Source organism: Westerdykella ornata, assembly GCF_010094085.1.
Source record: "Westerdykella ornata strain CBS 379.55 unplaced genomic scaffold EI97scaffold_5, whole genome shotgun sequence".
NCBI lineage: Eukaryota > Fungi > Ascomycota > Dothideomycetes > Pleosporales > Sporormiaceae > Westerdykella > Westerdykella ornata.
The window spans coordinates 96,311-105,702 of record NW_022986855.1 but is presented as its reverse complement, the minus strand read 5'-3'; the positions used below and the strand labels follow the sequence as shown (position 1 = coordinate 105,702).

Sequence of the window (9,392 nt, the reverse complement as noted above, 5' to 3'; positions counted from 1 at the left end):
ACTGCTATCCTAGATACATATGCCCGAAGGCTGTGTTTTCAACATTTAAACGCGTGGTATTTGTTTAGAAGACACATACTAGAGAGCTCTAGTGTAGAAATCGCCGTCTCGGGGGATTTCGCGCGAGCTCATAGACTTATTTTTCTGCCACTAGTGCTGCACAAGCACTAGAACGCATGCAATAGCCCGGTCGAATTTCTTTTAAGAAACGAGGTCTTCTTTGTCTTCTTTGCAGACATTTATAAATGTTTCCTCTCCCTATTAATATGCAAGGTCGAAGTCCACAGGGGGGAATCCACCCTGCACTGCTCCATGGCTGAAGGTCGGTGAAGTTTGGGCACATGGAACAGAGAGCTGTCATTTTAGAAACCTCGAAGTTCCTTTTTGCCGTGAAGGATGCGGAGGTAGAAGTCGCAGTCTTATTGAGGAGTTGAAATGTTTGTATCCCGACCCGTTTCTTTCTCACAGCTACACGTCATCGCATCGAGCCTCCTGCCCTAGCAAACAGCAACTGTTCTCATCAAGACTCTGAATGGCCGTTTGCAAACATTACCTCCACTAACAGCGCTTTCCCTTCTCCCTTTGTTTCTCTCCTTGAGTAAGACGGCGCAGTCAGCGATCTATCTCCGCATATAGGCGTTGGTAGAGTCTTTCGTTCAGGACATTCCAGAAGGGAGTTCAAGTTTTTAGAACATTTTTGAGCGCATGTTGAATTTTTCAGGATTTAGAAGCAACCCTGTGGGTAGCATGGGAGAAGAAGGCGAGGTTGTGCGGAATCCGGAGATGTTTATATAGGTTTCGACATCTAGGGGTACCACCACTAGAATGTTGAAGGCAAAGTCGTAATTCGAATCTCGTTTTTCAAACATGCCGTATGCTGAGATCATTTTCAAACGAATATTCTGACGCCCATAACCCCTAATCCACATGCAGAAAAAACCCGCATTTTTCGATTCTGACCATGATGGATATGATGAGCAGAAAGCTCAAAAGTTGGGAAGCGCTCTCGTCGAGGCGATTAAACAGCAGCCAACGTTCTCATTTGTCTTTTTAAGCACTGGGCACTACCTAGGGTATGTAACTGCGGGGGGACAACGCTGGCACATGCACACTCCATGTATCTCTTGATCAAGGAACACAGTAAATTTTGCGTGGGGGGGTAGTATTTCAGTCTTGCGGGAAGCAGAGACTTATATACCGCTCCTAGAGTCTTAGCTTTATGTTGCTGAAAAATCAAAAAAGCGTTATCAACCAAGACAATTAGTTGTTAGAAAAGCACATCAACGAGTAGGTGTCGTCGATTTTGAACGAACTTGCAGAACTAGCTACACATCGCATGCTATCAGTCTGATGTCAAAACATAACACCTTTGGCAGCAAGTTTAGAAATAAAAGAGAAAAGTGCAAAGTGTGCAGGGGAAAGTCCGCCTAGTCAAGGCGAAATCGTAGGGTTTATATACTGCCTCTATTCTCTACCCTAGGGTACATCACGACCTAGGAGCACATAAAGTAATTTGGTTATCTTTTTGATATACAGGGACATGGACCTTGGACGTCATTTAAGAATCGTGACTCGCTACTTAGCGCAAGGACCTGCAGAGCACGCACACACATCGCACTGTATCAATTTGATTTGAAGGCATAAATGCTAACATTGTTAAGTTTTAGATATAAGAAAATCAGAGAGTACAGAATACTACCATTATAGAGGCCCTGTCTAAGATACGCACATAAGTCCGCCCAAGTCTATTTTAGATAAATTAATAGAACGCAGAAAAATCGAATCGATACTCGGCACATGTGAAACCTCGAAATTGTTTTTCGGACATGCGCTTCCATACTGCCGCTTTTGATTTGAAGAAAGGGAGTGTTTCTGTAGAAGAATATAGCTAGGTAGGGGTTTATATACGCGGTACAGTGTAGAAGGATTCTTGGTGAGTCCAATTTCTAGAATAATTGTACTAAACTTCAAAATGCAGATTTCATGAGCATGTTTCCTACGTGGTGATTGTCATTACTATTATCATCGTGCGCGATTGGAACAACCGCACCCATCGAGGCAAACGGACACGAGAGATCATACCCTGCATCCTGAAACTTCTAACTTTGAAACAACACGGAAACGGCGAGCACTACCACATAAGAGGAAGGTGTACTCATCTAGAACCAGAACCAAGAAAGAGTATAAGAGAAGCAGATGGCATCAGCAGCAGCCCGAACCAAGCGACTACAGTGCAACAAACACTCAACAGATTCAAAAGGCCTACCTTGCAGACACTTCTTGAGCGTACTCCCTGCAACCTATCTCGTACCGTTTCCATTACCGCACTAATGTCTTGCCCTCAGCCCCTTCCCTAAGCAGCACTAGCTGGTCTTGTTCCCACCCGCAATCTGTTTATCTGCCGAGAATCTCATCGCCGAGACACCCTTCGCCCTCCCCTACCTACCCAGGGCAAAAGTGCTACTAAAAGAATTGCAACTGATCAATCATGCCCTCCTGGCTACTCCCCCGACAGCAGCGAACATGCTACCCTAGGGTAAACCACATCGATCCACCATGCATTCGAGCCCTGTACTCCGTACTCCCTCCATACACAGTCACCCTTCCCTTCAACCCAACTCACCTCCCTCCCACCAAATCCCCATCATCCCCCGATATCGCCTCCATCTCCAGCGCACTCCGACTCCGACTCCGACCTCGCTGCTGACACGCCTCACCCGTCCAATTCCCTACTCACGAAATACGTGAACCACCAACGCCGACGCGAAAACACGAGAACCCGCCGCCGTGGACGTGGGAATCCTACCTACCTACCTATATAAAGCGGGCGGGTAACTGTAGCGTACCCTAGGGTACGATCCTAGGGCCTAGGGTATAACGTACCTTTCGCTCACCGAAGTACCCTTACCTCACAATTCTCCTAAGCGACGGGGAGCAAGGAAGAACACGAAGAACGGGAGAAAGTGCAAGGAAGAGCAGAAAGAAAAAAAAAAGGCGAAAAGAAATGAACACGAGGAACGAGAGAAAGTTCCTGCAAAAAAGAAAACCCTGGCAAAGACCCTGAAAAAAGATAATCGCCGAATGCTCCCAAAGGAGTACGAAGCGCGGAGAAAAAGGGTCGTCCCTGCATCTAGACCCTGCAGAGAAAGAAGCCTCTACTCCCGACGTCGCGGTTCTTCGCTGCGCCCTCGCATGCATCTATCGTACGTTGACTACAGTAAATACTATTTATTCTGTACTCGGTACACACAAGTATACTTACAGATAGCCGTCCCTGCAGACCCTGCAAGAAAACTCTGCAAAAAAGCCTCTCCCGACATCGCGGTTCTTTGCATGTATACGTACAGAGTGCATATAGACACTATATGTCCCGTACTCCGTACACAAGTGTACATACTCCTAGCCGTCCCTGCATTCCCTGCATGAAAACTCTGCAAAGAAACCTCTCCCGACATCGCAGTTCTTCGCTGTCGCTAGGGTTTGCATGCATTTGGACATGTTCATACATGGACATTTTCCTTGAGTAAATACTATATCCCGTACCACCGTATACAAGTACAGTGGTATGGATATACTGTGTATTAATATCCTCCCTCAACTATCTACCCCTAGGCAGGGACTCGCAAGCATTCCCCGTCCCAGCATCCTTCACAGGGTCCAACTAGTTACCCCCGTTCCTATTCCATCCACCTACCTACATCCCAACCTCGCATACAACATGCAGAAATCATATGCACGAAAGACTTGAATTTGCCCTGCGCTCTCCTGCACCCCTCCTTGCAAACCCTCCTCCCCTTCTATCACTTTTCCAGAAAAAAATCACTCTAGCAGCCATTTTATACCCTGCCCAACTTTTACCCTTCCTCCCCTCATCAACCCGAAACGTGCATTGATGAGCTTGGACGTGCCCCCGGGTAGTCTACCCCACGAGCAAGTGACCACTACTGACCAATAACCGGTAGTAATTGCCAGCAGCCGCTCGGCTCCACCTGCCCTGACCCCCAAAACCTTGAAACTTGGATGCCCCTCGCCCCTCATGCACGGATTCCATCCAACGGTGCTTATTTCGTCCCAGGCGAATACGGACACACGGATCCGTCGTGCTGAGAACTTCGCATACCTGGATATTTGAGCATGAGCATGGGCATGGGCATGGGCATCTCCTTTCTCAACGGTTTTGGGTGCGCTGAATGAACGGAATTCTGCCGCACGCCTCGTCCTCTTCTTTTCTTTCTGCTGCTGCTGCTGCGGGAGATGGGAATGGGAATGGGATTTGGATGGGGTACTGTTAGAGCTGGTAATGCCATAATTCCATGATGATTCAATCCTTCAACAAGGCGGCGGAACAGACCTGCGGTGGTAGACGGACGAAGATGATGAAATAATGACGCTGCATCAATAAACTTCGACAAAGTGTCCTTGGGGAAGTTGGGTATTCCTGCGGTTCCTGCCTAACAGTAAGCTCCCGTCGATAGGTAGGTAGGTACAAACTCTACTATGTATGGCGACCCCACCGCTTTCCACCCGGAGTAGTTCAATATCCACTTCTCCAACCTTGTTGCCCTCGCCGAACACTTCGAAATCTCCCTCCAACGTTTTTTGTCCACGAGGGGCACGCCGCACACCGCTTTCCGAACGCCCCCAGCATCCCTCACCCCTCCCACCACTCACAAGCCCCTCCAGACTGCTGACCGCTGGCCACTGGCTGCCCTGCTTCCCCTTCCCCCTTCCCGAATCCCTGATCCCCCTCGCACCAAACATGAAACACGGCACCGTGCTTCCGCAGCCCAAAAGAGAACTCGCTCGGAAAATTGAAAAATGTAACGTCGAAGCCCACGCGGCCCCAATCAGGGCCTCCACCCCTGCCGTGAACGGTTTAGGGGTCTCATAATTTATTTCTCCCCTATTATTTATCCTCAAAGAGAGTCCGGCGCGGAAACTGGTAGAGGAACTTGAATTGATTATGAGTGGGGTGGAGAGGGGGGCCCGCGCGCACGGGACATCCACACACGGTTCACGTTCACGTTGCTCCCAACAAGTTTTTGTGCCGGTGCACCGTGCCAGGCTGGGAGTTTGCTCATTCAGGGTCCACGCCAGGGCCAGGGGACCCAAGAAGACTATGACGTCAGAGGCTTGGTTGTCGGGCTTCCAACCGGGAATGTCGTCGGGAAACTGGTAAAGCCGTACGGAGTGTGCTTGTTTGGGGTCGCTACCAGCCTGCATTCACTCTGCGCTCCTGCTTTATGCACATAGTATTAGGGGAGCGGGCAGATGGGCATTTTTGCCACTCGGGCTGCTTTGCTTTGGCAGCCTTGCAGGAGACGGAAGCCGTTGGGTCAAGGTGGTGGTGCTGTTGTGCCCTGCATGTCCCTAACCGCTTCTCCCCATGGTCCATTAACGGTGAACTCCGTCTCTGGCCTGTGGCTCCTGTGCAAAAGCAGTCGAGCTGGCCGTATGAGAGTGGACGCCGTTTGAGTTGCTGATTGCAGGTGAGGTGCTGTGAGGTTGACATGAAAGTGGACCGGAATGAAAGCTTGGCCGAATTGAACAGCGAGACGATGCAAAGGGTGAATCGTGATACTGAGCCTTTTATCATTTCCCTTCAGAGCTGTAGCCATCTTGCGCTCCTTGGAGCTCCTCGTAGTCCCTTGAAAACGAGCGACCATGACCATCTATCCCAACCGTCCGCTTCACTCTCGGAAGCGTCTCCAGCTCCTTCTATAATGGGTATTGTACTGTACAAGATCATGAGCTCACATCGGAGCATAATCCCATGCGGCCCGAACGAGCGTCTAAAATATTACAAGACATATAACGAATGTTCCTGCCCATGCGTGTGGCGTGGAGCGAGTGAACCGGGCCCATGGGAAAAGGACCCCTTGAAGAGAAGAAGCGTGAGAGCAAGACTGCGAGGAAACGAGATGCAGGAAACAGAAACGGCAATCCAAAAGCAAACGTAGTGATACACATGGGCATACCAAACCCTGCCCGTGAAGGGGGTACCAGCGCATCCAAGGACTCCAAAACACCATGCCGGCCCGTGGATATCGACAGAAAAAGGGCGGCGACAGGAAACCCGGCCTACAGTGGCTGGAAGAAGGAAATCGTATCGCCGTCGTCAGAACATCGCACTTCTAGCATATCAACCAGAAAACTGTGTCGGGCGATGCATGCAACACGGGGGATATCTTAAATGCGGATAAACGGAGAACCGAAAACGCTGAAATGCCGACTCCAGAGAGTTTTCAGGAGCGCTCAGTACTGCTCGACCGACTTTTCATCATCTGGCGAAGGGTGGTCTTTCATGTTCTCCCCTCTGTGGACTTTTTGGTGCCGCCTCAGGTTGGATACCACCGAGAAGCAGCGGCCGCAGCCCTTTACTTCGCAAGCAAATGCTGTTTTCAAAGTCAATAGGCGACCGTTACCGAGGGTTACGCGACTTACGCTTCTCTCCGGTATGACTGTAGATGTGCGTTTGCAACGAGCTAGGGCGCGTGAACCGCTTGTCGCAAACCTTGCACTTATGTTTCTTCTGCGTGCTAGACGAGACTTTGGAGCTGAACTGGCTCATCATTGAGGCAGGCGCAGGCGGAAGACTGGTGCTCATGACCGCATTGGGACGGGACAGGGTGCGGTTCAGGTCTACGGACTCGGATGCAGAGCTGTAGTCGGTCACAGAGCCTTCCCCGCCGTAATACGACGGGTTGTAGCTGGCTGAGGAGATGGATGAGTGTGCCGAGTGGGTCGAAGGGAAGCCGTACGAGTCGGCGGAGCCGCGGGCGGATCCCGTGCCATAGATATTCCTGGGGGTGATATCTGCTTGGCTCAGGGACACCATGCCTCGACTCGCATCGAGGGCGTCGCTGAAGCTGTCGCGGTGGGTTTGGTTCATTCTGGAAACGTCAACTAATGAGCTCTGGCGTTGTCTTTGCGTGTCCATAACGTCGTCATAGAGCGGTGGCGAGGGTACTAACGGGTGAGAAGAGCGACGGCCAGTGTCCTGAGGGTAGACGTAGGGATCCCGTGAGCTGGTCCCGTAGTCGACATGCGAGTATGGGGCCGAAGTGGGAGCATACGAATTCGAGGCCGAAGTGGTGGCAGGTGCGTATGCGCCCGTGTAACTCCGCGAGAGGAGATCTTGCGAGGCATCGAGTAAGCTATCTGACACGACTGATCCCTCCGCGAGCACAATACCTGATCCCATGGGAGGCGCTGTTACGGAGAGGCCATGATAAGGGAGTGCGATGCTAGTGGGCCGCTGCACTTGGTGGGCGTGGGCGACAGGGTGACTGTTGAGGCCAGCAGATGGATTCGGCGCAACAGCCGTCGAGTACAACGGATGCGAGCTTGTCGTCGATGCCGACACCCAGGGGTTCGTGAAGTGCGGTTGCGAGTAGCGGAGAGAGTCGTAGCCCATGGCGTTTAGCTGGGACTGCTGGCGATTGTCGACAGCCATTGCCATATCGGTGAGGAAGTCGAGGCGGAAGGCGAATCCGTTTCGGACTGAAAGGTCCAACGAGGTACAAGTACTTTGAGAGTAGGGAACGCTCTCGGATGGGCCACGACGTTCACGGAGTCCAACGAGCGAGACAGTCAGTTCGAGGGTTGGGGAACGTGGGGATAGGCGATCGGTGGGAGGTAGGCGTGGGATCTGCGAGCCTTTTGAATCTCAAACTGACAAGCTGGGGACAGGCCGTCTGGGGGAGGGACCCGATGGAGTAGTGATGAACGGGTGAGAGATGTCGATCGAAAATCCAGGGCCGACAAGGGAGCCGTGGGCCCGTGGCGGTGGACCAGCGAGAAAGGAAATGCGGCTTCGGATGGTGGGCGGGCGACGGTTGCGAGTGACGGAGAGGCAGGTGCTCGAGCGTTTCAAGTCAGGAGCAAGCGTGTGGGGAGGAGGCTCCAGGGCTGCCAATTGGCTCAGGGCGCCCACACAGGTGTGGTGTGTACCGGGTTATGAGCGGGAGCACTCTGATGGATCCTCGGCGAATAACAATCAAACGAACGAAGCTAGAGCCCGACTAAAACGAGAAAAGCGGGCGGGGAGTGAAAGGAGTGTGGATTTGGCCGTGGGAGATATCACAAGTAAATAGCGACGAGGTAGGCGAGGAGTGGAGAGAGGTGAGTAGGGAATATTGCGGGCGGTTGTGGATTGAGTGTATGCTTGGTGAGTGCAGGAAGGATACTGTGGGATGCGGTGGAGAGAGTCGATCAGCGTGGCAGCAACTGGGTGAGAGGAGGAAGCGGTTGATAAACTCGAGTTGCTGGGGTTTTGACGTCGTAGCATTCATCATAGGCTGCTGGGCCAAGACCGGGAGAGTGAGCAGGGGGCCCAGGTTAGTACAGTAAGCCACATGAAGATAGCGGGCTAGCGGGCGACCCTGACCAGCGCCAAGAAAATGGCCCGCGCACAACCTTGCAACTTGCTGGCAGGGGCAATGGGGGGTAGCGATGGGCAGCAGTGGGCACGGCCGTCCATCTTGAAAGCGCCGCAACTTGGCAAGCCCCCCTGCAACTTGACACGGCCCCTGGAGGACCGGAATTTAGGGGCATCCTCACTGTAATAAACTTGTTTAGGGGGAGCATCTGTGGGGGAGGAGCATCCACCTTTCTGTTGAGATGCGGCCGGCGTGTGAGGGCAAAGACTGGCTCTCTCCCCCAAGCGCGGGCCACGTCACGGCCGACAAAGCAGAACCGTGATATCGACATACGGTGTGAAGAAAAAGGCCCAAAATGAGCGGCCTTTCCACGGCATGTTCTCTTCGATGCTGGTGGTGTGCGAGATCGAGCAGTTAGTGTGATGAAGCGGAGACACTTCTGCAGGCTGCTTGGCTGTCAGCACAGACGGATGACGGCGCAGTGGAGGCGGGAGCAAGTTGCTGCGACGTCCTTGTTTCGGCACTTGGCAATTCCCCTTCTGGCAATCCGCCACCCGCAACGGGCAGCATCGCATTCTGCAATCCATTCTGCACACACATCGAGTGCACACATCTGAGTACCACAGTACTCCGTACTTCGGCCGCATCCTCGGCCTTCCTTGCCTGCGAACTGGTTGCTCTCCACGTTGGCTGCCGGGCACATGCACTCATCGCACTCGTCTTGCACCAAGCACGAGTCGCCCCGAGAGGAAGGACCTGCACTCCTTCACAAGCAGCGTCGTGACATAATCTTCACACGAGCGGTGCCGCCCCTATATCGCGCCGGGTTCAATCCGTCGGGAACTTGTGTACACAGTACAGACTCCTGTGTCCCGACGAGTACGCAGCACGTCTTGAGACTGCACAGAGACATGGTACCTCGACGTTCCGTACCTCTGCCTTCTCCGTTGCCTATTGGCCGCTGCGCAGAGTGAGGCAAGCGTTTGATCGCCGTCCATGTTCCTTTTAGGC

At 52.4% G+C, this 9,392-nt stretch overlaps 3 protein-coding genes across 3 annotated transcripts; 1 reads left to right on the top strand and 2 right to left on the bottom strand.

Moving 5' to 3' along the window:
- Nucleotides 1–4,216: 4,216 nt before the first annotated feature.
- EI97DRAFT_245683 (uncharacterized protein) lies at nucleotides 4,217–5,366 on the bottom strand. The gene has a single exon (XM_033794093.1). The coding sequence runs from the start codon at nucleotides 5,221–5,223 to the stop codon at nucleotides 4,396–4,398; it is 828 nt and encodes a 275-aa protein (XP_033655665.1). The 5' UTR covers nucleotides 5,224–5,366; the 3' UTR covers nucleotides 4,217–4,395.
- Nucleotides 5,367–6,190, top strand: EI97DRAFT_245682 (uncharacterized protein). The gene has a single exon (XM_033794092.1). The coding sequence runs from the start codon at nucleotides 5,511–5,513 to the stop codon at nucleotides 5,958–5,960; it is 450 nt and encodes a 149-aa protein (XP_033655664.1). The 5' UTR covers nucleotides 5,367–5,510; the 3' UTR covers nucleotides 5,961–6,190.
- On the bottom strand, nucleotides 6,108–7,600 carry EI97DRAFT_245882 (uncharacterized protein). The gene is made up of 2 exons (XM_033794097.1): nucleotides 6,445–7,600; nucleotides 6,108–6,395 (listed from the first exon to the last, which is right to left on the bottom strand). The coding sequence occupies exons 1-2, from the start codon at nucleotides 7,460–7,462 to the stop codon at nucleotides 6,256–6,258; spliced, it is 1,158 nt and encodes a 385-aa protein (XP_033655663.1). The 5' UTR covers nucleotides 7,463–7,600; the 3' UTR covers nucleotides 6,108–6,255.
- Between the last annotated feature and the right edge of the window lie 1,792 nt (nucleotides 7,601–9,392).

What these genes read in the sequence shown, in the direction of transcription:
- EI97DRAFT_245683 (XM_033794093.1), bottom strand. Translation starts at nt 5,223, where the DNA reads ATGCAGGCTGGTAGCGACCCCAAACAAGCACACTCCGTACGGCTTTAC.
- EI97DRAFT_245682 (XM_033794092.1), top strand. Translation starts at nt 5,511, where the DNA reads ATGAAAGTGGACCGGAATGAAAGCTTGGCCGAATTGAACAGCGAGACG.
- EI97DRAFT_245882 (XM_033794097.1), bottom strand. Translation starts at nt 7,462, where the DNA reads ATGGCAATGGCTGTCGACAATCGCCAGCAGTCCCAGCTAAACGCCATG. An exon ending in CAGTCATACCGGAGAGAAGC is followed by an intron (nt 6,396 to 6,444) that starts GTAAGTCGCGTA and finishes CTTTGAAAACAG; the next exon opens with CATTTGCTTGCGAAGTAAAG.